General features: G+C 38.2%; 2 protein-coding genes across 3 annotated transcripts in view; one reads left to right on the forward strand and one right to left on the reverse strand.

Annotated features, from left to right (window-relative positions):
• Nucleotides 1-842: 842 nt before the first annotated feature.
• LOC131960745 (endoplasmic reticulum-Golgi intermediate compartment protein 2-like) lies at nucleotides 843-10,468 on the reverse strand. Of its 2 annotated transcripts, XM_059326020.1 has the most exons (14): nucleotides 10,343-10,468; nucleotides 8,991-9,124; nucleotides 8,405-8,513; nucleotides 8,257-8,303; nucleotides 7,737-7,804; nucleotides 7,589-7,629; nucleotides 6,138-6,239; nucleotides 5,210-5,305; nucleotides 5,022-5,077; nucleotides 3,747-3,845; nucleotides 3,445-3,542; nucleotides 2,327-2,489; nucleotides 1,334-1,413; nucleotides 843-1,191 (listed from the first exon to the last, which is right to left on the reverse strand). In XM_059326020.1, exons 2-14 carry the CDS (start codon nucleotides 9,094-9,096, stop codon nucleotides 1,111-1,113), a joined length of 1,146 nt encoding a protein of 381 aa, XP_059182003.1. In that variant the 5' UTR covers nucleotides 9,097-9,124; nucleotides 10,343-10,468; the 3' UTR covers nucleotides 843-1,110. The 2 variants fall into 2 exon arrangements, with proteins under 2 accessions (XP_059182003.1, XP_059182002.1); XM_059326019.1 differs by lacking the exons at nucleotides 843-1,191; nucleotides 1,334-1,413 and having other exon boundaries at nucleotides 2,140-2,489.
• Nucleotides 10,469-13,045: 2,577 nt separating this feature from the next.
• The window catches only part of kdm7aa (lysine (K)-specific demethylase 7Aa), a 32,345-nt gene continuing 17,836 nt past the window's right edge, over nucleotides 13,046-27,554 (forward strand). The window contains exons 1-5 of the mRNA XM_059325709.1: nucleotides 13,046-13,143; nucleotides 22,147-22,232; nucleotides 22,682-22,799; nucleotides 24,346-24,506; nucleotides 27,015-27,156. Coding sequence (XP_059181692.1) covers nucleotides 13,046-13,143; nucleotides 22,147-22,232; nucleotides 22,682-22,799; nucleotides 24,346-24,506; nucleotides 27,015-27,156 — 605 coding nt within the window. The remainder of the gene's footprint in view (nucleotides 13,144-22,146; nucleotides 22,233-22,681; nucleotides 22,800-24,345; nucleotides 24,507-27,014; nucleotides 27,157-27,554) is intronic.

Raw genomic sequence — 27,554 nt, forward strand, 5'->3', positions numbered from 1 at the left:
GTTGGTCCTTCTCAACGGCACTGAGTTGGTCTTGTTGGTCAGAAACCTGGCCCCAGCCCCTGACGTAAGCGGTTCACGATTCAAGACCAGCAGAGAACTGGTACCACTGTGGAACCAGTTTTCCTAGCCGGGAGCTGGTTCTTTGGCAGTTGAAAACCAAAGAACCGGTTCGCGATTGGGCAGAATTTGGGCAGACTTGGTTGAAAATGGGTACTAGTGTCTGTTCAGTTCGAAGGAACCTTTACCTTCGGGTTCGAATGAACCCAGTACAATCCATGACAGCAGTGGAAATGTAGCACTAGTTTGACTTAGAGTTTACAGTTTTATAGCAGAACCTAAGCTCGCATAATAAATGTATAAATGCATGTAGTTATACAGTCATGGTCCTGGAGGGGCTTCTAAAAAAGATGCTGTCTAGTAGCAGTGTGGGACATATAGGATCCAGGGTTTTTATAAATGAATTCATACTAAACTAAAAGTTATGATGTCTTGCTCTCTCCTCCTTTGATTTATAACCATTCTGTCTTTTGAAAGTCCCCCCAGTACAAACACTAAAAAACACCAGAGCACCCTTGATGCATTACAGGGCTGTTGGGGCATTTTTCAACTCTAGTAGAGTGCCAATTTAAGTTCAGCAACCCTTTATTCTCTTGAGGTTACCCCGAGCTATAAATAATCATATTTTCTTAACCCCCAAGATATTAAACTCATTTTAAGCATGTTAATTTATTAAAATGCTCCAATGCTACACCTAAAATACCAGTTATTAGAGAACACTTCTCAAACACAGTATATGTGTCTTAAAGGCATACTTTGAAATAATTCTTAAAACACACAAAATGTTGCTGGTATTTTTTTTATTATTTCAATTTCAATGGAGTCAACCCAACAATAAATATAATTTTTAACAGTGGAAGTGGAACAGAAAGTTTACAACATTTCTAAAGAGACTAGAAACTCCATTACATAAAGTATGATTGTAGTCACAGGGAACACATTTTCCTAAAGTGCATTGATCAGATTTTTTTCCAACAACACAGTGTTTACCAGACAGCTTAACGTTTTTCAGTAGAAGACACAATTTCATGACCATTTTCACGGAAGAAAAAGCTACTCCTGAGGGACGTCAGGAGCCAGCAGAGGAGTCTGGTGATTGTTGAGATTGTTCATCTGATTGTGTAGCTGCACATCCTGGAATAGATTCAGCACGGGTAAGTCTATTTAGTCTACTTTATGGTGATGTTTACAGAGAAACAATTCATGTATATTGACGGTGAGGAGGCTGTTTTTTTTTATTTTCATTTGATAAAGACAATAGACTGTAAAGACTCACTTCTCTGGGTCTGTAGACTCCTAGTTTGAGGCGACAGCAGATAACATCAAAACAGAAGCCAACTAGACTGTGGAGCATGCCTTTAAAGAGAGAAGGAGACACAATGAAAACAACCCCAACAATTCCTTCTTTTATGCAGTGTATTTATTTTTACTTTAAATGTAAAAAGCCCAAAATCCAGGGCTTCAGCTACAGCTAGATGCTCCGTATACATTACTTATGTTGTATTTCGCTTTCCTGCATGAGAGTGCTTAACCCTCTGAACCCCACCATCCCTCCAGCGGTTTGAAACATATGTTTTCTTTAGCTATGTAATAATACAAAAACGTTTTTCTTCATAAAGTATGAGAGGAAATGGAAATAATGATCTGTTGTTATCAAAAACAAGATAATTAAAGAATACTTGGAATGTTCAATCATAAAATAAGTTGATATCAAAAGATAGTGCACAGAAACACACAGCAGCATTAAATAACATGGGGAATGTTGACCCATGTTGTGCATCAAAGGAAATAGAAATATATAATTTATCGTAGGAAGACATTGTAAAAACAGGCATTATCGCAGAAATTTGAACTTTCTGGCCCATGTATGTATGTTTTTATACTCTTGCACGATTAATCAATAATTGATCGTTAACATTATAGATGCTCGAGTTGGCAGGTTTCTTCCAAACGGACAAATGTGGAGACCCAAGTTTCTTTTGTTGTATATGAAAATACAAAACTTTTTTATTTATTATTATAAAATAAAATTATGTAAGTCATTATAACTGTGTTATTCTGCAGTAACATTTTTGAGCTGTTTGCACTTCTAGCCATTATTGTGCTGATTCCATAGAACTGCAGGTATTGCAGTGAAATACAAGGCCACAGTGAGTAAAATGTAAAAAGAGAAAAAAAAAAACACCCTGAAACGGCTTGCTGGGTTTCAGATGATTAAATGGATACATAAAAAATGAATAAGTGTGATTGCAGGTGAAAGCAGACTTGCCTGTGGTGGAGAATATTCCCCCGATGATGCCGCAGAGTCGCACCAGGAACTGCCACAGCGGCATGTGCTGCTCGCTGACCGTCACCATCAGAGAGCTGGTGTCGTACTTGACGAAGATGCCGGAGACGCCGTGACTGCCCGCCGCGTGGTTTATCACCCGCTCCTGGGAAACACACACACAGCATGATGGTGGTGATTATTATTATTATTTTTATTATTATTATTATCACTTATAAGCACTATTTTTTACTATATACTGTGATATACTACTACTATTATTATTATACTGGCCTTACTATTATTATTATATATTATTTTATTTTTATTTTATCATATCATATTATTATTACTATTATTATTCAATATTATATACTGTACTATTATTATATACTGTCTAGTCAACTGCTCAGCAGTTGACTGATACTAAAGAAACAGTACTAATGTTTTTATTTATTTATTTATATTATTTTATTATTTTTTTGTATTAATTATTGGAATTGGTTAATATAATGTATAATAAATTAGATATTGTTTATAAAATTAATTATTACAAATTTGTTTATATTTTTATTTTATCATATTATTACTATTATTATTACATATTATATACTGTACAATATAACATTATTACCATCATATCATCAGTATAATAGCCATCATCTTGCCACTGTACCTACCAACTTATCTTCTTAAGTGTCCTTGTTCTATTCTGTGTTTTTTCTATTGTTGTTTTTATTTATTCCACCTTAGTATTTTATTCTATTGTATTTTATTGTACTGAAATACTGGACTGCTGGACACTTGTAAGTTGCATGTTTTAGATGAGTTCTTACATACTAAAAGGGGGAAATTTCACTGAACCATACCAACAGCGATGGTATTACACTTTTAGGAGGAACGCTCTTCATTTCAGATAGGCTACTCATTATTTTTACATTGAACATGTGATTATTTATAGTCAGATTGCAAGAGAAATACAGTAAGAATTTCAAGCATTTACAAGCACTTTATCCAAAATCCAAGCACTTTTTAAACCTTGAAAACACAACATTTAAATTGAAGCATTTTCAACCTCTACACCTCTACTTTTTATTGTTTTTTAGTTGCTTTCCACTCACCCGCTCAGTGACAGAAAACTGGTGTGTGTCTGCAGAGATCTTGTATGTGTTCAGTCTGGTTGGAACCACTGTGATAAAGTACTGGAACATCTGGTTATCTGTTAAAATGTAAATGTATATTAATGTTAAATACAGCTGAAGAAACCCACAGTGAAACATAAGCACCTCTATCACAGTGCTACCTGTGATCGTCTGAGGTGAGCTGAGGACAGTCTGAGGGAACAATAAATGTCTCAACACGTCATTAATTCTGCATAAAACCCGTCATATGTTTTATCTCTTGAAACACAGCAGTAACTTACTGTTATAGGTGATTTTCTCGGTGCCGTCCAGAGGATTGATGATGCCCGGTATCTCCTCCCCGAAAGATAAATGGTCTATTCGATGGGAGAAGTTGTACGCTGTAACGCAAAGATGAGAGAGAGTTCAGGTTCAGTCGAGGCCGCCGAGGATCACTGAACAGCTGATTTTTACACATTTTATATTATTAAATGTTCCATTTTTTTTAGAGATTTTATTCATAATCACAATCAGTTTTCTCCCTCATTCCTTTTTTTAATGTCTGATCTGCAGAGTAAAAATCAAGATCTGAGAGAATCTGGATTACTAATAAAATCTCTAATAAAAAAATGGAACATTTGATAATATAAAATGTGTAAAAATCAGCCTTCATATTCAGTAATTGAATTGAGGCATGCAGAAAAAAACTTTTTTACTTAAAAAAAAAAAAGTTGTACAGTCCAGGGTTACCAATTATAGTTGAGTAAATTGAGAAGAAGCAGTGAAAATATTGTAAGTAAAATTAATCTAAATTAAAATTAAAACTAAACTGAAGCAATATTTCATAACTAAAAATAAAAAAATAAAAAAAATGGAATACAAATGTCTAGATGTTTTTTAGATTATGTATGTATGTATGGATAGTTTTTATTCTGTTTTTAGCTGTTTTTTCCTTTATCCTTTTTATAATTAGACTGTTATGCTTTTAATCTGTAGCACTTTGAGATTTCCTCTAATGTAAAGTGCATTACAAATAAAATGTATTATTATTGTTATGTTTTTGTTTTTTAAGCAGTAATATAAAACTACCAAAAATAATATATTTTTCAACTCTTGTGACATTTATTTACTGTATATGTAATAATATATTGGTCAGTGACAAATAAGGGTTGGCAAGATGTCAAATGGTGTAACCACAAAAGAATGATAAATATTAAATACTTTATCCACCTACAGTGTATTAAAGTGGACTTATACATGTAATAATCATCATAGCATGACATCAAATGGCATTTTTTTAAAATGAGTATTTCTACATTTACACATTTCGTCAATATTGAACAGAACATATTCTAAAACAAACATTTTTTTCTAAAGTTTTGACAAATTATGTAAAATTTGTTATATACCATAATGTTGCAAAGTAAACGTGGATTGTATTTTTTTTTTCTTATTTTACTTCACATTATTTTCCTGTATATAATCAGATTTTTATGAGAAAAAGAGTACCTGGTTACACCAACTGACACTGTGTTAGACCACGTCATTAACAGTCATAAATAGAAAAAGTGACCTACTCTCGTGGCTCACAAAAGCTGCGATGTGGGCGTGACCCTGCGGATGGTGAATGGGCCTGAAACAGACGAAAGACTTATTATCTATATAATTATGTCCACTTTTAAAAATCACACAGCTGGAATCCTGGAACAGAATTCCCTCTATCGTTATATCTGCCTGCACCTTTTTAACAACTCTGGTTTCTTACTTTCCCACGGTGATGTGAAGGTTTCCTGCCACCTTGTTGACGTAGACGTGTCCGTGGATCCTGCAGGCGTTGAGCGGCTCCATAGATGCTATCTCCCTACACACACACACACACACACACACACACAAACACAAATTATTAAATTAAGCTTAATTCTATGTAACAACAACACTTATTTGCTTTTTGTTTGCATGTACAGGTGCATCTCAATACATCAGAATATGATGGAAAAGTTAATTTCCAGTAGTTCAAGTCAAAGTCAAGTCAAAAAGTATTGAGTCATATAGATGGACATACTTTTCAGAGGCAAGTATGTTTAACATTTCCATATTAAACATAATTTTTAAAATTGGTTGTTTGTAATATTCACAATTTTTGAGACACTGAATTTTAGGCCTTCATTAAATGTAAGCCATAATCATTATAATTAGAAGAAATTAAATAAATTAGGACATGAAATGTTTCATTCTGTGTGTTTAGAATTGAATGACTGACATAAATACACTTATCTATGATAAGTCTATTTCTAATATCTATTTCTAATTTATTGAGATGCACCAGTACAGTCATGGAAAAAATATTAGACCACCCTTGTGTTCTTCATTTTCTTGTTTATTTTAATGCCTGGAACAACTAAAGATACACTTGTTTGGACGTATATAACAATAACAACAAAAATAGCTCTTAAGAGTTGAATTTAAGAGACATTTTCCATGGTTTTCTTGATAATGATTTTGGTTATTATCAGGAAAACCATGGAAAATGTCTAGATTTCAGCTCTTAAATTAAACTCTTATGAGATCTTTTTGTTGTTATCATTATATTTGTCCAAACAAATGTACTTTTAGTTGTACCAGGCATTAAAATGAACAAGAAATTGAAGAAAAAAATGGTATAATAACTTTTTCCATGACTGTGTGTGACTGACCGTGGTGGCAGCGCAGTGGGACCTCCTTTGAGCAGAGTTTTGTAAAGGACTTCCTGAAGAGCGTGTTCCTCTCTCAGCCTGTTCTGTATGAGAAGCAACGTCCTGAGGGGAAAAACATCAGACTATCAGACTTAAATCACAAAGCTACACATGACATGGAATGTGGATATGCAGCTATTCCAGATTTTCCACATAGTTTTAACATTCCTCTTTTTCTGAGTGTGCTTGCAGGTTTTTTATCACCTTAAATGTACTTTCGAAGTCTTAAAAATTACAATTAGAATGGAAAATTAGCATCAGCAAAACATATTTGATCTTGCTGCTGCCAGACAGCTACAGTTGCACTAAAAAGTATGTGAACCCTTTGAAATTACCTAGTTTTCTGCATTAATTTGTCCTAAAATGTGCGCTGATCTACATCTACATCCCAAGTATAGAGAAACTATAATATTCCATGCTTTTATTGAACACATCCATTAAACATTCATTGTGATTGTGATCCCATTTTATGAAATGAGGGTTCACATACTTTTTCTTGCAACTGTATTTGCAACACAGAAATTAAGCCCTTATATAAACCAGACTCCTTTGACAAAAACAGAAATTTTACCTCACAGAACAAGGCAGATATTGATCTACGCTAGTTTGTTTGTTGTTGTGTGACTTTGTGAATCTGAACTAAATAATTTAAAACACCAAAAGTCACACAATAACACAAACAAACTAAATACTTGAGGCAGCAGTAGACCATGTGAAGGAAATTTGGTACTTCCTGTCATGGTGGGACATGAAGTAGGCGGCGACCTACTTGATATTCAAGATGCAAGGCATTGTGGGAACTCACTGTGAACTTAACTCTGATAACACCATGATTGAGGGGAACATGTAGGCCAGTGGACTCTGTCCTGATGTGATGTATAGGGCAGGAAGATAGGGCCACATTGAGACTTGCTGAAGAATCAATGCTGGGAAATACAAGTCGAGCGGTGTACGGGACTTTGTTGTACTGTAAAAGAGCCATTCGTAATTGTGCGGTGTATGGAATACGAATGTGCTAATAAAACTTGCTGAACAGAGTATTGAGTGCTTTGTGTTTGGCCAGCTCACCCATTAACTTAGTGAAGTTGTCAAAATTGCCACGACAACCAGCAACTCCCGTGTTCTGCAAGGTTAAAATGACTGTTTTTGTCAATGGAGTCTGGTGGCTTTGACGAGAGCACAGATAACTAATTTTTATCCATCTACTGTAGGTTATATACTGACTGTGGATAAGTACCTTAAACTACACTACTTTAAAATATACAAAGTCCCTCCATTTAAGACATAAAACACTAATATTTATCTTCACAGAAGCCCTCAAATTGTTGACAGAATTTAAGATATTTTACAGTGTTTTATAGCAGAAGTCCTGCTGCCACTGTATCTCCCTGTGTGATTTTATGACAGCTTACCTTTGCCACAGTCTCTGTTGTGGAGTCAGTTCAAAAATAACCTGAACAAACACACAAAACGAAGACATGCCGGTGTGAAAAGTAACGTCTCTAGAAGCCGAGAAAAGAGAGAAGATGGCTCTGTGTTGTGCAGTGTCTGCAGACTCACAGGTTCGTATTGGAGGCCGCTGGACGTGATCATCGTCTCAGCCAGGTCCAGAATATCTGCTCCAACATCTGCAGGAACAGACGGATGAAATGCATGCAAGCAAGTGACATACAGTCATGGAAAAAAATATAAGACCCCCTTTTTCTTAAATTTCTTGTTCGTTTTAATGCTAAAGGTACATTTGTTTGGACAAATATGATGATAACAATAAAAATAGCTCATAAGATTTTAATTTAAGAGCTGATATCTAGACATTTGCCATGGTTTTCTTGGTAATAACCAAAATCATTTTCAAGAAAACCATGGAAAATGTCTAAATATCAGCTCTTAAATTAAACTCTTATGAGCTATTTTTGTTGTTATCATTATATTTGTCTAAACAAATGTACCTTTAGTTGTACCAGGCATTAAAATGAACAAGAAATTGAATCAAACAATGGTCTAATCATTTTTTCCATGACTGTACATTAACACCTATAATACTGTATAATGAGTAATTTATCTAAGGTGTGATACTCACGCTGGCATTTCATGGCGACTGTAATATCAACGTTTATTCTCAGTTTACTGTAAATGATGGACAACAAGAGAGATCAGTTTGACAGTAATCTCCTGCAATTTTCTTTCTATAAAAGCATGTTTTTCCCATTACATAGTTCTGAAAGTACCTGGAAAAGTCCTTGTCAACTTCATATTCATACTTCATCCAAGTGTCTCTATAAACAAAGAACTCTAAGACAGCCAGAAGAGCCATGGCACCGAAAGCTATCAGAGACACTGTGGAGCAGACAGACAGATACTGCACTGTAAAAAAAAAAACTGTTTAATTTACGGTAAAATACCGGCAGCTTTGGTTGCCAGAACTTCACTGTAAAAAAATACAGTGAGCGTATGTAAATGTAAATATCAGCAAAAACTGTAATTTATACTGAATAATCCCATTACTTTTAGGATAATTGTGTCATCATGGTATTTCTCCATTAATTTTACATCAAAATGTTATATTTTTACACTAAAACTGTGTGTTTTCTGCAGTTTATGGCAGTTGAATTTAAAGTTTTATGACATTCTTTGATTTACAGTAATTAAAAGTATTCACTACGGTGATGTACAATGTTTAATTTGACAACCTATTTCTGATGCAATTTGACAGTGTTTTACTGTAATTTCTACAACGGTTTTTTACAGTGTGGTTGCTGTTAAGGATATTTTTTTAAGTTTTTTTATTTTTTTGTTTCCAGAGGACTGACCCACCTGTTCCTCCGGAGGCTGTGGTCTCCACGTAGCTCTCTGACACTTTGGGGAAGGCATCCAGCTCCCTCACCAGGCTCAGGGCTTTCCTCCGCGACAGACGCCTCATCTTCAGGTTCAGGGCCGACCTCCACCTCCTCCGTCATATAATAAAACACAGTGCATCCATCAGGGTTATAAACATGTATTTTACCAAGGGGAAACATGCAAATACAACCATGATTCTACTTCTAACATTGGAATTCTGCAGTAGCATTTATGCAAAAACTTTAAAACACTCTTCATTAGCAGCTTTCCCGATTTATTACTAAGCTGTTTCCAAGTGACTGCAATTACTCCCAAAACTCAGGCAAGGCACGTTCAATTATTAAGCATATTTCGAGAAAGACTAAATTCAAATTGCTTTATGTAAAATTTTAAAACTTTATTTTAAGTGCAAAAGAAAAAACACCAAAAAAGGGCATTCAAATACAATTAATAACATTAATTAACAGCTCAGTGGAATAATACATTTTTTTAAAAAGAAGCTAAAAATAGAATAAGACAGACATAATGGACAAATCACTTAATCTCAAATTAATAAAACTTTTTTAACAATTTATATTTTTTTCCAATGGTTTGTTGCCTCTGTCAAAATGTAGTTTTCGTAAATATTTTTTAAAAGTAATAAAATTAAATAGAAAATATATTCATTATTATTGTTTTTATTATTATTATAAAAAATAATAAATATAATAAAACAAATTAATAAATCAATAGTAAATATAATAAATTATATTATTATTTTTTATTATACTTATAGTTATTAAAATTATTATTGTTGTTGTTATTGTTATTATAGAATCTTCTGGGGGGGGGGGGTTAGACACTTTATTTTATTTTATTTATATTTTAAGAATAGATTTATTTTATGTTCAGTAAATAAATACGATGTGATAATGGCGTCATAAACAAGCACATGGGGTTGTCAATAATAACAAAATTAAATTAATAAAATTGCATCCATATACCACATTTATAATCCGTATATTAGTCCCTAAACCATGACATATTTTTGAGAAATTGTTTTTTTTATTATTATCAGCCAGGCTGAACACTGAACATAAATGCTCCTATTTGACATACTAACACTTTTCATCTCTATATATGCACTGCAACACTGCAGTGAAACGATGGAAAATTAAATAAAAAAAAGAACTGCACAGAAATACAGCCAATATTAAGATAGATATGCCGCAAGGTGCAAAACAGTATTAACAGTGCCTGTTTTATGAAGAAATAAATCTACTGGCTGTTAACCGTCTCAATAAAACAATACAGCTTTCACAGCACCATTTATTTATTATTAATCTTACCTCTTTTATGTTCTACTTGATGTCAGATCGCGGAACAGGATCCCTGGAAGCCATGCTCAATAAGTTACGGCCGCCGTTTGAATGATATCTGAATTTTCGGCCAGCCTGATGCGTCCACGGTGCTGTGGGCGGACTCGGGTCTTCCTTGTTTGGGTAAATCGTGACGTCGGCCAGTGCGTAGCGTGCGCGCCCCGGACGACGTGAACGCGCATGAAGCAATGTCGCTGTTCTGCCAGGAGGTGGCGCTTTAATACTGAAACTGATGCCCCTTCAGGTAGAATGATGCAAATGGTGTAGTAGTTTAGATATGAATATAATATCATATAATAATATTATACGATATTTTATTATGTAGAATAATTTAAATTGAGTAGTTTATATATTAATATGATATTACTATAATTAGTAATGTTAATATATTATTGTATTAATATTTACTCATAGTTTAATAACATAATATAGTCATATATTAAATAGACTTTTTATAAAATGATGTAAGTAGTTTGACGATATAATATAATAAAATATAATATACGGTATAAAAACTATATAGCTATATATAAAATAGCCTTTTTTGTAAAATTCTGTAACTTAAGTAGTTTGACAATATAATAATATATCATTTAATTTAAATTACGATAGATTATTATTATTGCTTAAGTGCTGTTCTGCTTCTGTATTTTTACTTTTTCTTAAGTTAATGTTTTTTATATTTTGTTGTTTAAGTAAGCTTCTGAATGCAGGACTTGCATTTTAAAAGCTTATTTAAAGCAACAAAAGAAAATAGTTTTGTTTTTTTGTTTGTTTTGTAAAATTTGCATTGTTATACTGTGTATTACTACATTTTTGGCCTGATTACATTTATCTGTATTTATTTATTTTATTTTTTTACTATTTTTCATCCCTTATTTTGTTAATTTCTTTGGTTATACAAATAGCAAAATGTATAAGTGTTGCAGAATGAATGAAACAAGTGACTAAACTGAGCACTTTTAATGTAAATACCTGCAACAACAACAAAAAACTAATTCTTTGGACTGTTAATGTGATGCTGACACTTTCTTGGATAGCATTTCAGTTTTGAAACGACCAGACTGGTTCGTATGAACACAGGCAGGTTTGTGTTTGTTCAGGTGAGTGTTTTTTTAAAATGCACATATACAGTCTTTGTTTGCAGAGAAACCCAAAGCCAACACATACGAACTACAGCTTAGTTTTACTCTCTATATTTTTTTCATATATACATACAGTCAGATTCTTTCTTTTTTAAATATATGTTGTTGTTTAATCTTAGTTTTTCTCACTTTTTTGTGAGTTAAGTGGCATTACATTGTGTAATATTGGTCCAAAACCATTACAGCGATGTAATATTAGTAGTAGAAAAGCACTAATGTTTCAAACGAAGACTATTTTTAAACTGGCTTGCTTACAGTTAGAGATTCAAGTAAGAACTGGAGAAGTTGTCCGTGGCCATTCATCAGCAGTGACACTAACACATCTTAAGAAGCACTGACCTCCACTTAGAAGGGGGATAATTAACTTCCAGGAGGAGTGTTTGCAGGCATGTGGTGGATCTGCACACCAAGCATGAAGTTGCATTGCTCATACTGACAAGAGAGAGAAAACCTGATGTAAAGACGTGATAATGATCTACAACCAACCAGTGCTGGCTGCTGCTGCTGTCACCCTGAGGACAAAGGAGACGTTTACACCATGCTGCAGGCTGAGAATGCACCAAAGAAGAAAAAACTAAGACAATTGAGACATGCAGATGATGAACTGGGTGATCATATGTGTCTTCTGTGCAGTGCGTGAGTCTCTGCATGCACCGAGCCTGCTTGCCTATGCAGAGCAGCACAGATGGGCGTGTGGGGGGATGGGTGCTGTCAGCTCACAGATCAAGCTGTGGGTCGGTGGTCCCATTGCTATTCACCACACAGGCACGTAGGGCATGTCAGACACGCTCCATGGAGACATACCAGGGGTGGATATTGTGTTTTGGTTATGCTATGCTGCAGTGTCTGCGATGGGTTAAGAATATCATCAGAGGAACTCGCTCGTCGCTGAGCAGAGGAGTGAACGCACAAGGAAGATAAACTCTGCAACTGTGCAAATATTCTGCTGATAGAGCAGCTTTGAGTTTGGTGACACAATTAGGTTTTTATCCCCCTTTACGTCACATCAGCTGTACTTTTAGGTTACTGATAAGTCGGTGCTGATGCTGCGCATTTGAAACTAGATACTTTAAGCGGTAGTTTCAGTCAGATAAAACACTTTTTAACACATGGATTAAAAACATAGTTTGTATTTTTGTTAATTTTCATCCTTATTCAAGCCTTTAATACTTTAGTGAATACTTTATTGGGTTATGGGTCAGCTTTATTTAGTCTAATAAATCGAATTGTGCTGAAGATCAGTCTCAGAATATAAAATTAACAAAATGCCCCAAAATGTACCATTATGTCATTCCTTTGTTGGAATAAAAAAAAAGTTTGTTTCTATTGTTGGTGTGCCTACACAACCAGATGGAAATGAATAATTTGGAAACTGACGTCAGAGGTGGGATTGCCTTCGAGGACCTCGTGTGCGCTCGGCTCTCGCCTTCGGGTGTTTCCGGACGCTCTCTCGCCTTCGGGTGTTTCCGGACGGTGGGTTAAATCTCCTCCCCGCTTCATTCCTGCGTTGTTTGGGGACAGTAGGAAGATGGCGGCGGCCCCGCTGTACTGTGTCTGCCGGCAGCCCTACGATGTGAGCCGGTTTATGATCGAGTGCGACATCTGTAAAGACTGGTTTCACGGCAGGTATGTTGGTTATGATGTCTTTTACGTGTGTGGCTCGTTAGAAGCGACAAACACCGACTGTTTGTTGAAGAAAAGCGACGGTTCTGTGAGCGGTGTTGACTGGTAGCTAACTTAGCGTGCTAGCGGCTAGCGGTGGGCGACGGGGGTTTAAACCGTCTATTGACGCGACTTTACCACAGAAAGTGGGGTTTCGCTCCCCGGAATCGGCTTGAATTTACCCCCCAATGCCCCCCTATTACATCAAAACACCAAACTTATACACGGCCTGTGTAAATATGTTGATAACCAGCGTAACTGACTCAAATAGAGCCCGTAGCAAGTAGTTTTTAATCTACTAATATGCGGATCTATCAGGGTTGCCGAGCTGTGTCAGTCAACCTGAGAGTGATAGAAAGCTTGATCGTGACACAGAAAGGCTGCATATTTGCCAGCTCCTTGTAATCACTTTAGCTTTAAGTTTAATGTTGGTTTTTACTGTGATTTAACGGATTAACCATCTGAAGTCCATCTATTTATTGAAAATACATGTTTTAATTACAGTAATAACTTTATTTATATATGATATGTAAACAAACTGAGAAAGCCAGTTGAAAGTTCAATCATAGGAGCTTTCACAGTGTGCTATTTATGTTTCTAGACCATTTTAAAATGTGAATTTTCTGTCTACAATGAAAACTCTTACTATTTTTTAATTTACATGGACATACTGCTTTGTAGTTTTATTATTTATTATTTGTTCTGCTGTTTTTGTGTATATAAATGGTTTTTTTTTAAAAAGTAAATTTCCATAGACACCTGTGTCTTTTGTTTGTATTTTCGGTGCTTGGCAGCTTTATACTTTGTTAAGTAAAATAAAATGAAAAATCTGACTGATAGCCAAGTTTGGGTGGAGAAAAAGGAGCCATGCATGTGATGTAAGGACAGACTGAAAGATGCTAAACAGAGACAGAAAGGAATGCATAGGGAGTTGACAAATTTGAACCAAAATCTCGTGGACTTCAGAGGTTTAAGTGGCCAGTTAACGTCAGAGCAGCCGTGTTATTCCAGTGTGTGTGGCTACATGCCCAAAATCAAGGCAGGTTACTCGAGGTAAAGGCAACCGCAGCCAACCTCTTCACAACTTTTTTTTTTTAAAAAGCTACATTTCTTTAGCAACTTCTTTTTGTTTGGCCACAATATGTAGGTTATTGTTATACCTGCTTATTAAACATTCTGTTTTAATATATATATATATTTCAAGCAGTGTTTGTGAGTTGAGCTGTTTGTGCATTTTTTGTGTTCTTAGTCGTTGACTTCACTAGAAAGCAAATGGTAGAGAACAAGGAGCTTGTTATGGTCGGGCTTTTGATTGACAGCTTGAGAAATTTAAATCCCCCTTTCAAGCAGAGGAGGCACATGGCAGGGGACCCCTAGTGGTGAGCAGGGGGATTATTTAAAGGTACACAAGTCCCTGCTCTGCTTTTGGTGGTGTTTTGTCCTTTTTTCCTCCCTATTTTCAATGTCCTTTCTTCTTCACTGATTACAAGTGGGCCAGTGATGTTATAGACACGTCTTATGATTCATGCTGTGTGTGGGTTGGAGGGTGTGCGTTGGATGTTGAAATCGAAAAGGGAATTTTATTGTTGTGTAATGAAGCCAGTGCTGTATGGCAGCAGAAAATGTCAGATTTCAGTTGATTACTCTAGTCCACATGTGATAACTGTGATGAACGCCCCACGCTTTCAGGTGAAGATCATTGTGTACTGTTTGGGGTAACAAAGAGACCTAGTTAATCATACTTTTATTTGAATAATCAGGTCTAACCCCCACTATAAATCCTGTTGAGTTGACTTGGCAAGACAGGCAGCTGTTGTGTAGCTCACCTTGTGCTCTGATCTTGAGAAAAGAAAAATAACAACATTTCGCCATAGGGATGTTGTAATTTCTGACAAATTACATGTTGTGTGTCAGGGCTCAGGTAACCAGAAAGACTTGACTTTTTAAAAGCCATCCCTTTTTTTTCGATGAAGCCATTAGCCCGTAGGCCAACTCAGACAAAAGTTTGACATACCCGGTTCTTCAGTCCCTTGAATCAGCCTGTGTGGGCGCATCTCCACAGCAACTGTTTATGAATACAATAATCTGTTTTTGCTCGTGTTGAAATGACGGAAGCCATTGCGTAACCACATTAAGTGTGCTGCCAAAAAACTTGGCGGCCAGAATTTGTGGCGAATCGGAGCCAAAAAAGACTGGCTGGCTGTGTGTCATGTGCCAGCAAGAAAAGGAACAAATGTTGGAGCTTCCCCCATTGATGACTAATAAGTAGATAGACACACACAGAGCAGAGCTCCAAAACCAGCCACATTTCCTGCCTCTTTCCCACGAGGCTGGCCAGAAGGAAAGGGATATTCTCTGGCTGTGGATGATGGCACGCCGGTGGAGTGGAAAGGAGAGGAGCTCAACCTCCCGGTGCCTGTTTGTCAGTGTGCTAGTTGAGTTGCTGTTTGTGTTTGTGTGAGGGACTTTGTCACAGTGCTTGAGTTTCTGGAAAGCGTCCTGTTTTCCATCACCTGTATCTCAGTACACAATACAGCCTGGGACTGGATGAGGACACGGGCATGGTTAGCAAAACACTGTGTGGTTTGTTTATCAGTGGAGGAGTAGAGATCAGTGAGGTGAACTGGAAAGCAAAAAGATCATATGCTGGGCTGCATAAGGTGCTCTTAAGTGCTTGCATATAGACTCTTGTGTTGACACACATTGCTCCTCTGAGTTTAGTGTTTTATAACAATATAAGCATTTCAATTCTCTATCAGAGACCTACATATGGGAGGATATTTTTTGGTGTACTAGGGATGTACCATTCTGTCTTTTCCCTTCCAGTACTGGGAGGTATTTGCTGATATCAAACATTGATCTCTTTCTTCCACACACTTCAAATATGTATCCACAGTGCATGTTATCTCTATAAACAGATTCTGCATATAAATCCAGAACCTGTCAGAAATGTGAAGACATTTTGGTATCAAAAGTGCTCTTCTGTTTCCGTTTGTAGTGGTTCTGTGGAGAGCAAAAGAGGCCGAACGAATAGGTCAAAAACAATCTCAAACCTTTGGCTACCTTTTTAGTCGCTTTGATTACTTGGCTTTTTGTGAAACAATCGATCGTCAAATGTCGTTTCTCAACTCAAATTCTATTCTCGCATATCACGTTGCTAATCTAGCTGTCAGCAATGACAGCCATGTGGAATAGTAAGGGCCCAGATGTTCCAGCTATAATGCAACCTCAGTCCTTGCCCAAAGAGGCTAAATCGCTGCCAGACTCATAGCCAATTGTTCTGAGATTGCACTTCACGTATAGAAAATGTTGATTTACAGTAATGGTATGTAATTTAGATCAGTCTTGTCAAAGCTGGTACTGATTGCACTTAATGTGGCAAGTATCGACATATACTGATTCGGCAAGTCATCAGAGCGTCTCTTAAACATGTAGCTGCACATAACAGTGGTTAATGTAAGCTATTATTACAGCAGTTATTGTTATACATTCTATAGCAATGACAATCTGTGTTATATTTAATTATGGTCGAGTTATAGCATTCAAAATGTTGTGTGAAGCGCCCTTGATCCCTGATGAAGTGCTTCCCAACTGTCTACACTTATGTTCAAGCCTTCTGACAAATCTTTAGAAGCGATGAAATTATCCACTATTTCACAAGAAAAATAAGTTTCAGAAGTCAAGTATGACCATAAGTTTGAGTAGCAGAACATTTTTTTAGGGTTTCCTTCTATCTCCCCAATCTTCTCTTGACCCAGATTCATTCACTACCCTAAAGGACTCCTTAAGACACAAAAACCAACTACGAAAGCCTGTGGTTTAGATTACAAATGTTCGTTTGAACCCTGTTATTTGCCATTTAGAGCTTCACCTAATTACAAGACCTGCTTCTGTAAATGGATTGTTTCTAAGATGCCAATTTATGTCAACACTGGATGGTGCCATGCTGGAACTACTCACCGGGTCACGTCAGATCACAGGGTTTACCGCGGTGTAGGTGTCAGGCACTCCAGTCGGCCCGTTGTCTGGTTTAGGTATGGACGGTGGGGGTGATAATAGACGAGCAGGGCTCAATGGGACAGGGGGAGTGATTGATGGGCGCTCCAGCTAGCCAAGTTCAATGCACAATCCGTCAATGTCGCACAGATTGTGAGCACACTAAAGAGAGATGGATAGCCTCTACAGAGTGCCTTTTTAGTGTTTACGCTAAGTGGATGGATGGACGGACGAGTGGAATGATTCCACTTTTTCACCACTGTTGTCCATGAAAGGAGCATTTCAGAGCATTTGTTTAGATGTCTGATTAGTTAATTGGTCAAAGCAAGGAGCAGCTTCATGGCTCCTGTTAAAAGCGATGTTTGCATTCATTAGCATGGATGTCTCTGGGGGCAGGAAAACTGCATTACATCCAGCTTGATCAATGTTGATTAGGGGTCAACGGCCCTGTGTATTGATTAGCAGTCAGATTGAATTATGATATTAAAGACAAAGTAGTTTTTCCATAAAATTGATAACCTAGTTCAGAAATAGCACTCTATAAATAGAAGTAGAGCAATGCGGAGTAGATTTGGGTCTCCCTGTGCCATATTAAATCCAAATCGATGGATAACTGTAAAGACTGGCTGAAATAAAATATGGACAGATTACCCTAGCGATGCATGTTCAGAACAACTAGCTCATTGTAATTCATGGTGATATATCATTAAAAGGATGTCTGATCACACATTTTTTGAACCTTTACCTTTGGTACCCCTCCATATCAAATAACCACATGGCAGAGGCTATTCGTTTATTAAATTACCAGAAAACATGCTATATTGTGATAAATCTTTATCAAGTTGTGAAATCGCCTATTACGGGATAGAAAACTCTATGGGTTGCCCCCTCTTACTCGATTAGGCAACTGATGAAAATGACTTACTTCCAAGAAAGTTATGAGCACATCTTTGAGAAACACAAGCGTTTAAGTTCTCCTTTTTCCCATTTTCTTTGTGGAGAAATTCAGTTTTCCATGTGTAAATTAAATCGACAAATCGATTCCCCTGCACAATCCTCTTGAGTGTTAGTTGACTTTCTTTGGTTGAGGACACTTCTAAATTTTTGTCATATTGCCCAGCCCTGCATCCATCTTTAGTTGAGTTCAGACTGAGTTTACTTGCTGATGTTTTTCAGCAGCATACAGCCATAAGACTGATGACTTTGTAGGTTTTACAGGGGCACTGGGGGCCTTAAGGCAACCATGTTGAAGACATGTGTGAAAGTAGAGTCCCAGTGCTCGGAGCCTCAAGGCAACTCAACCTGCACCAAAAACAATTAAGTTGTTAAAACTCCCCATGGCTCCATGACGCCCCATAAACAACAAAGTGATCCTCTTTTGTTGTGTACCAGCTGACTACAGAGAGGTCTCTTTCAAGCCGTAACCACTGCAGGGATGTTGGGTCGCTTTTACGCATAGCTAGCTGAAAATGATTTAGCCAGTAAGTCCAAAAATGACAGATCCCTATCCATCTGTCAGGGCTCAGTGGCTCTTATGGCTGTCCAAGTCCAGCACTGTTTATGTAAGCTTTGGTTGAGTGCATTAGGAAAAGGGCCGGAGGAGTCAGGTGCTCCTCTGGGGTAGATAAAGATAGCCAGGTGTGTTTAACTGCCCTCATCTCCTCTTTATCTCTATCTCTACCACCCATCCATTAGGGATCTGCCAGCTCCCTAATGTAGGCGTGTCGCCGCCCCATGTAGAGCGGTTATTTAGAGCTGAAAATAATGGTGATGCCCGCCTCCAGCCTTTGTGTTTCTGCACTGATCATGGAGGACAATGAACCCCTCACAGTGCATGCACTAATGAATAAGCCCTCTCAGTCACACAGGAAGGAGGCCCTTGATGAGAGGAAGTGGAGGGAGCGGGGCTGTTGATGGCAGGGGTTTAGCCAAGTACACACATCTCCTCTTATTCAGGAAGGGATGTTTTGCTTGGTAATCTGCCGCAATGCCGTCACAGAATAACCCCCCAGTCTCCAGCCTGGCGAGGTTTTTGTCTTTATCTTTGTGAGACACATTGACTGTACTCTGTGTCGCCTTTATATCACAAAACGCTCTGTTGTTGTCCCACAACAAATGATAACACTATCTCATTAGGTATTAGGATGAAGTCAGCTGAGTTTTCTCCAGTCTGATCTACGCTCAGATTGCTCTCTGAGCAGATGTGATTCACGTTGGTGCAAGAACTGTTTGCACACTCTGCAGTGATGCAATACAGCATCAAGCCTGAGCAAGGCAGGAAATACTTGGCCCTCTTTTCCTTTCAGCTGAGTTTCCTCCCCCCCGTTTTTTTTTTTTTTTTACATTCTCTATCTCACGTCCACACGGCTTCACCAGCTTCACTGCTTTGTTGTGTATTAATCATTACAGGTGACACATAAGCTGAGTCAGGCCGGCGTATGTGGCACAGTGCCCTGATTTCCCACTGTGGCATTACATAAAAGGAAAGTACCAAGTGAGATGAGGACAACAAGGTCACCTCGGCTGTGCTCACGCTGCTCTCACATCTCAACCGACCCCGGGCCGGCGGCAGAGAGCTGTGACTCATGCTTTCCCCCAGTGAACGGCCACATGTGAACCAAGATTCCTGATACATGAGCTAGGCTTAATACTACAGCCAAGAACTGCACAGTGTTATTGTTGGTCATCCGCTTGCTCACGTGTAGGAGCAGGAGTACTTTTCTAAGCTTCGTTTTTTTTTTGTTGCTATTTCCTATTTTTATAGATTTTTTTGTTGATGGAGTTTGTCTAGAAAAGATAACTCTAACAGGCCTACACTGTGCCTAAGCAAATATTCCATCAGTAACCTGGAAAACCTGATAATGTATTTGTTTAGCAAGGTTGATTATGGCAAGTCGATGCATGTTATGAAAGTAATCCTAAGTGCTTGTTTGCATCGCTGTTTCCAGCAAGTTTGCACCAGGTTGCATGTGGTAAACTGTGGAGCAGCAGCTACTGTTGATATCCTGTTAGTGCACCAGGGTGATTGGGGTCAGTATTCACACAAGCTCACCACTTCCTGATGAGTTAATGGCCCTCTGCTTTATTTCCTTTACAGTTTCCTGCAATTTCTTGCAGATCAAAGCAGATAGCAGTCTGGGGTCAGCTCCATCCCTCCTGCAGGCGCCACCTTTTCAAAACAGACAATGCAAACAGCCACAAATCTACCGTTTAAAACCTAAAGCACTTTGTTAGCTGTCAAACCGAAACTTCACTGGCTTGATGATGATTTAAAGATGTCAGATTCTAAGTGTCAAGTTAGTGTGCCTGCAGTTTTGTTATGGTTTCTTACTTCTTGGGGTCAGCTGCACAGTGCTCATGGTGCTAGGCCACATGTTTCTTAATTAGCCCAATTAAAAATCAGCAGTGGAAATGATATAATTACATTTCCCCAAGCTATGTTAGAGGTCAGATAAGCACAGTTTTAGCTCAGTGAGTGGGCAAAACTGTTTTTTTATCACACCAGAAGCAGGGTTTGTACAAATCAAATTCTTGAAATGCTTAATTTTAACAGTTGAATCCACATATACTCCTTGAAACATGCTTAATTTTAGACATAATCTGGTGTTTCATCTACACAATCACTCGTATAAACAAAATGTGTAAGTGATGATCTGGATGCACCAAATGTGTCTCTTACCTTTCTTCATAACAGATTTTGTTGTGCATATGTAGAGGCAAACCAATAAGCTTCTCAGCAAAGTATTTTCCTAACAGGCCAACGGTATGCTTGTCATTTTAATGGGATTTCTGAGATCTGAAGACAGAGGGTCCTTTTGTGTGTGACCTCTGCTTAACCATAAAAATGACCTCTGCACATGCCGAAGTCACACAAACGTGCAGCTTGCAGTTTTTGGAACTCTTAAATAGCCATTGGTGTCCATTCAGGCTGAATGGCAACTTGGTTGCTGCTCATGCTGCTCTGGAATGGGGCTGTGGTATGCAACAGAGGAATGCATGTGTGTTGGTGCCTGTGGTTTGGCTGCTGCAGGACAGTCGGGGGTAGTGGGACGACTGACACTGTTGTGGATCCATGTGAGAAAAGGCCGCAACAAATCTCACAATGTACAAGCAGTTTTTGACCTTATTCTGCATTCATGTATTCATGATGCTAGGATAGGAAACTGGAAAACATTCTTTTATTCCAACTTTAGAGTGTTCTGCTAGTTTGTGCTTGATCAGTTAAAGAGCATTTTATTTAGATTCATTGATTGTTTGTTGACACCCTTTGTGTCCTAATCAATTTTATTTACAATTTGCTGATGCAAGCAGTTTTTTTGACTTTGTTGCTTGAAAATATGGTCTTAATGGGTTGCCAGGACCATGCTAGTCCCCTTACATTATTATTATTATTATTATTATTATTAATAATATTATTATGCAAAGGCTTTGAAATATGCTCCTGCTTCTGTCTCCAGTGAGACAGAAATGTGTTGTAGAACATTTGTTATTGATCAGCACAAAGGTCTTTTTCCAGACCCAAACTGTACTTTCTGTGTTTGTTTATCCTAAACCTGTAACCCCTGACATCTCCTCTGGTAAAAACACAGTGTTTGACAGTTTGACATTCGCCTGTGTACATTTTGTTCAGGTCAGACAAAAGCTCAAGTTTTCCTCAGTCTTGACTTTTGTGAAACCAAACTGCTACCAACAAACTTGGGTTTTTTTGTCTGACATTTCTGTATTGTCTGAGAAATTATAATTGACAATCTTTGGGTTTTTCTGACCGTTTTATAGTCCAAATAATTATCAATAATCAAGAAAATAATCTGTAGATCAATTGTTAATCATACCAAGCCCTACTTTAAAACAAATACACTGTCACTCAAATGTCTCCTATGATGTAGGCATGCAGGATGACTCCTAAATCATGTTTAAGCTTGTTGGTAGAAGTGTGAACTTGTTCTAAACGCATCTCCTGTCCATCTCCAGCTGTGTGCAGGTAGAAGAGCATCATGCTGTGGACATCGATGTTTACCACTGTCCCAACTGTGATGTCGTACACGGACCCTCCCTGAGTGAGTATCACTGTTTCTCGCTTTCTTCTAACATGTATGTCATTCATCAAACACTGTCGTCAAACACCTTCTTCCCATCCAGTTTTCCCCTCCTGCCACTGTCTCTGTACGTTCAACTAGTCACTGGGGACGAGGGACGCTCTCTGCAGTGTTACTCAAGTCTATTTCTTTTGGGCGGAAGGGGGGATGGGTCAACCAAAAGAGCCCAGAGGGCAGACATTAACAGGCTAATTGAATGGTGTTATAAGCGCTCCACTTTGATTGGGCAAGCCCCTCCATCCCGATCTCTTACCTCAGGGCTTGAGTAGTGAATTAATGTCCTAACAGAAAGTGGTGGTGTTGTGTGTAATTCACCACTTTATTGTGAGAACAAGCTTCAAGAGGGCAACGGTGTGATAATATTAGAACAGAACAACCCAATGAACCTCGGATGTCTGTTTCTGTTGCAGTGAAAAAACGAAACAACTGCCACAGGCACGACTACACAGAGCCAGACGATGGATCCAAGCCGGTGCAGGCCGGCACTTCAGTGTTTGTCAAGCAGCTCCAGAACAGGACCTTCGCCAGGTAAATATCAATTTAGACTAGGGATGCACGATATTATCGGCACGTTATCTGTATCGGCCGATATTTGCTTGAAAATGAACTATCGGACATCGGCCAACACGCTGATATAATAAAGTGATTAAATAATGAGGTGCACATCACCTCTCTGTTGCACCTTGTTTGTAGCTCATAGAATTGTGCAGTGTCGTCTGAGCCCACCTATTTATTTACGTTCTGATTAGGGACTGAAGCTGCTTAAATTTTTTTGTACTTTTTGTGATTTTGTTTGCACAGTGCAGATTGAGTCGTCACATATTGGGCTCCTGTTTTAAGTTAAATTTGAATTTAAGCAGCAGTCTGTAAGGTACATGTAGTTTTTTTTCAATTTGGGTTTAATTGCTGTACAGTTGCACTTTTCACATGTTCCCAGTGAACACAGGTTATGTTCGCTTATTATGCCAATTGAGAAATTGGCCAAATTTGCCTTGATTGTGGGTATTAGTTGTGCGGGGAAAAAATATCGGTATCTGTAATCGGCTAAATGAGTTGTAAAAAATCAGCATATCGGATATTGGCAAAAAATCCAATATCGTGCATCCCTAATTTAGACACATTAACATGTTAACTAAAAATGCCTCATTTACAATGCAGGGTTCAGTTATTGGCAGCTCAAGTCACTTTTGGGGTCAGATCCCTTCATTTGTTTCTATTTCCGCTGTGGATGTTACCCCCTTATTGTAGGTAGGATTCTCAACATATTGCCTGAGCAAAACTGCTGTAACATCTTCTACAACACTACACTCGATGGATCCTCTCATTGAGAACTTTTAACCAATTGTACAGCACAGTTTTGCAGACTTTTCAAACAAATTTCAAACAGTTGTCTCAGTCAGTGGTCTGCAGTGTTTGAACACCATCAGCACTATCGGCTTAGCTCTTTCTCAACAGCGGTGGTACCAAAAAGAGTACCAGCTGTTATCTTCAAGTTTTGTTAAATGAAAACCAAAAAGGAGCAAGTTGAGTAGAGTTGTGCTGACCATGCAGTAGTAACATAAATTTGCATAAATTGCCTCAACTAACTCTCACAACAGTTAACAATTGTGCAGTGTGTTTAATGAGTCCTGTTTAAAAAGATGTTTGCCGTATTGATAAGTTCTTGTGATCTCACAACACCAGTTCTGGTATTTCTAAAGCCAGATTATTTGATGTATTTTGTGAACAAATCAGTACAGATCTTAACAGAAGAATCTCACATTTTTTTAGCCAGTTTTGCCCATTAGGTCTGAGAAAACAAGTCAGAATGTCAGCAACTAATTTTAAACAACACGATGAGTTGTCGCTTTTACAAAAATGGAAGAAACTAACATGAACTAGGTCATTTTTTGGGTGACAGTGAACTTAAAACTGTGATAGATTGACGAAATGTAGTTCATTTTAATCTGTGTGAACTAAACTTTGAGCTAGCTGTTGTGTGAACTGCACAACGCTGCATGACTCTGAATCTATGTTAACATTAAATCTAATGTTCTGAACTTATTATGACCCTTTTATAATGATGTTTTTTCAGCGGTGATGAGATAATGATGCAGATGAAGGGCGAGCAGGTGACGACCAGATACCTGGAGAGACACGGCTTCGACTACCCCATAAGGGTGACGGAGAAGGAGAGCCTGGGACTCAAACTACCACCTCCTACTTTCTCTGTCAAGGATGTGGAGCAGTATGTCGGTAAGGACACTTTATATATTGAACGGGCCTTAATCTGCAGGGTAAAACAGTCACCAACACATTACGCACTTGTGTTTATCCTTTAAGATGTGGGATACACAGTCGCCTAAGTCTGCTTAAAAGCTAATGAAACCACCCAACACCAGCCAGCTAAGTGGCCCTCGCTGAGGAGGCGCCATCTGTGTGTCAATAAGAACAGGTTTCCAGGTTCATGGGGTTTTAACCCACTTATCAGGCATCAGGCGATGGCCGAATGAGCTCTAAATGAGTGATGGCTAAGCTTTCACTACCCTCTCTATGACCACTACGCTTCCTTATTGAGGCGGCCTGCCACTTCCCAGCTCCGATTACAAGCCCATTACCAAGCCCACTGGTGTTTTTATCATTAAGTTCAGGTTACAGACTCCTCCTCTCACTTTATCTCTCTCCCTCTCTCACATGCCCTATTGAGCATTAAGCCGAGGCACAGGTGTTGTGACCGGGGACCGAGTGTCGGGTTGCGTTTCTTACAGTTCGCAGACAATCGGACAACAGGAGTGAACGCTGATGTCTTTTGTGTGTCACTGTGGTCTAAACTGGTGTGTAACCAACATGGTGTGTGGCCAATGATGGAGCCCAGTGGCAGAGCATTCATGAATAGCTAGTGAATGTATGACTTAACATATGTCCACTGAAAAAGATCAGAGTGACTTTCTCAGTCAGTGTTGGTTTGAACCCACACAGGCAGATGTTGCACATCTGTGAGATCGCAAAACTATTTTTGAAGCTGCTGGATAACGCTTAAGGTTTTTTCGTAGGGAATGCTATGTGAATGAGTAAGAGTAATGTTTACTGAGGTCACAGATGGAGCTTTGATGAAAGAAAATATTGTATATGCAACACAACTTAATATTTAATTAAAAGAATATTAAATGCTGCAATGCCATATGGATAGAAAAGAGTAGGGATGTTTCTTATTTTAAACATTTGAGTGCAAATTATGTCAATATGTAATCTAAATGTTCACATTAATAAAATAATGCTAGTCTTGATAATATGTTTTATCGAGAAGTATTTCTGGTGCCGACTAGTGTCGTTTAATTGAGTTTTCGTACACATACACATGAAGAGCTTAAAACTTCAGAGAAGAATTAATGTTTTTTCATGACCTTGCTATATATAGATAGATATATAGAGAGATAGGAACTTTATTAATCTCTCGGGAATGTACCCTCAGGAAATTGCACTTCCAGCAGCAGCACAACACCAATACAATAAAATATTATAAAATTAAACTAGTGTAAATGTGCAAAATTACACAATGCAAGAGACAATAAAAATATAAATGCAAGGAAATAATATACAAGAAGAAAAACTGTACGATATTTACATGAGGGAGTGCGTAAACAGTGCAAAATTAGTGCATGTGTATGAAACATCAAATAAATTGATTGATGATTAAAAAAAACAACTTTGTACATTTTAAAGATCTTTAAATGAATGCAGTAAGAAAAGAGTTTCTGGTCAAGCATTTTGATGGAGACATATTTGCAGCAGTTACTCTAATGAATGACCTCTTTAACATTCCCGGGCGTTGAAATATGTTCTTGTGATTTCAGCAGGTAGCTCAAGTGTCTCAGGCTGCTTCAGCGGGGGTGTTGATTTAGTTTGTTTCCTCTCGTTTGGTTTGTGAAGCCGTTGTTTGAGCGTGGCGTCGTGCGGGTTTGCAGGCAGCTTTGTCTCTCGCTGTGTGACTGACTGCCTTTACTCCAGCTGTTCTCTGTCATCAGACGCCGGCCAGCTGGGCCTTCAGAGGTGTCTGTGAGTGCAAGTGCATGTTTCTGTCTGTGTGTGTGTGTGTGTGTGTGTGTGTGTGTGAGGGGGAGAGAGAGAGAGAGAGAGAACATGCAAAGGGGTAATAAAAAAGGTGAGTGGGAGGGGCGGGGGGGAAATACAACAACCAGCTGTCTTGCTACACACACACACACACTGCACCCCGTCCTACTTCCGGCCCCATGTGTCACCCGAGTGTGATTTGTAGCGTCCCAACTGTTAGCTGAGTTTCGGCTTCTTTTCCCTTTTTTTTTAAGCATCTGTTTTCTGTCTCATACAAGTAAACACACGCCGCATGAAGCCAATGCACACGCTGTTCTTCCTCACATCTATACGCACGTCTCCCTCTATGCTCAAGGTCTCCCACGCACGCACAGGCATTGAACGCACCGGCCCTCTCACCTCCACCCACTCCTCCTCCTCAGGGACTGTTGGTCCGGACAGATTGACAGATTGTCTCGCTATCCTTCCTGTACAACCCCTCCCCACGCCGATCATGTCGGTGCCAGTTTCCCTCAGGGCTGGAGCTCTAAAAGCACAGGGAGATGCCAGCAGGGCCGCTGACCTCAGCCAACCCCACGCCCACTCAGCAGCCAATTAAAAAGTTGAAGATGTTTTTCACTTAAAGAGTCACCGACTAACAGAACTTCTCCATCTGATATCAGGCGCACTAAGTGGTTCTTATCTCCCATGTAGGTGGCGACAAAGTCATCGACGTGATTGATGTGGCGCGGCAGGCGGACAGCAAGATGAAGCTCAGCGAGTTTATCAAGTATTTCACCAACCCACATCGACCCAAGGTCCTCAACCTCATCAGCCTGGAGTTTTCTGACACCAAGTAAGTCCTGCTCAAGTCTGTTCGCTCTGCTGGCTGAAGGAAGAGCTTCAGTAAGCACACAAACATAATAATAAACACATTATCACAACAAAAGGACAAGTCAGTCAAGACACACAGTTTAAGTTTAGGCTTTATCCATTCTGTTCCACCTTCTGTTCAAAGAATAAAAGAGTATAGAAGCAATATGGAAATATAAATATAATATATATAATTAATATAATATAAATAATTTAATATAAATAAAATAATACATAATCAAATATGTGGTAGTATGAAAAGATAAGAATAAAGAAAAGTAAAGGGATTAAAAAAAAGTGAATATGATGATCATTATGTAAATGCAAACACATTTTAGATGAATAAGCACGTAAAGTTTATTAATTGAATATGCAGAAAAA

The sequence above is a fragment of the Centropristis striata genome, chromosome 22 (genome assembly GCF_030273125.1).
Source record: "Centropristis striata isolate RG_2023a ecotype Rhode Island chromosome 22, C.striata_1.0, whole genome shotgun sequence".
NCBI classification, from domain to species: domain Eukaryota; kingdom Metazoa; phylum Chordata; class Actinopteri; order Perciformes; family Serranidae; genus Centropristis; species Centropristis striata.

Coding starts and splice junctions, on each gene's coding strand:
- LOC131960745 (XM_059326019.1), bottom strand. CDS start 9,096: ATGAGGCGTCTGTCGCGGAGGAAAGCCCTGAGCCTGGTGAGGGAGCTG. Junction 8,304..8,404: donor GTTGACAAGGACTTTTCCAG/GTACTTTCAGAA, acceptor CATCATTTACAG/TAAACTGAGAATAAACGTTG. Junction 7,630..7,736: donor GCGGCCTCCAATACGAACCT/GTGAGTCTGCAG, acceptor GTGTTTGTTCAG/GTTATTTTTGAACTGACTCC.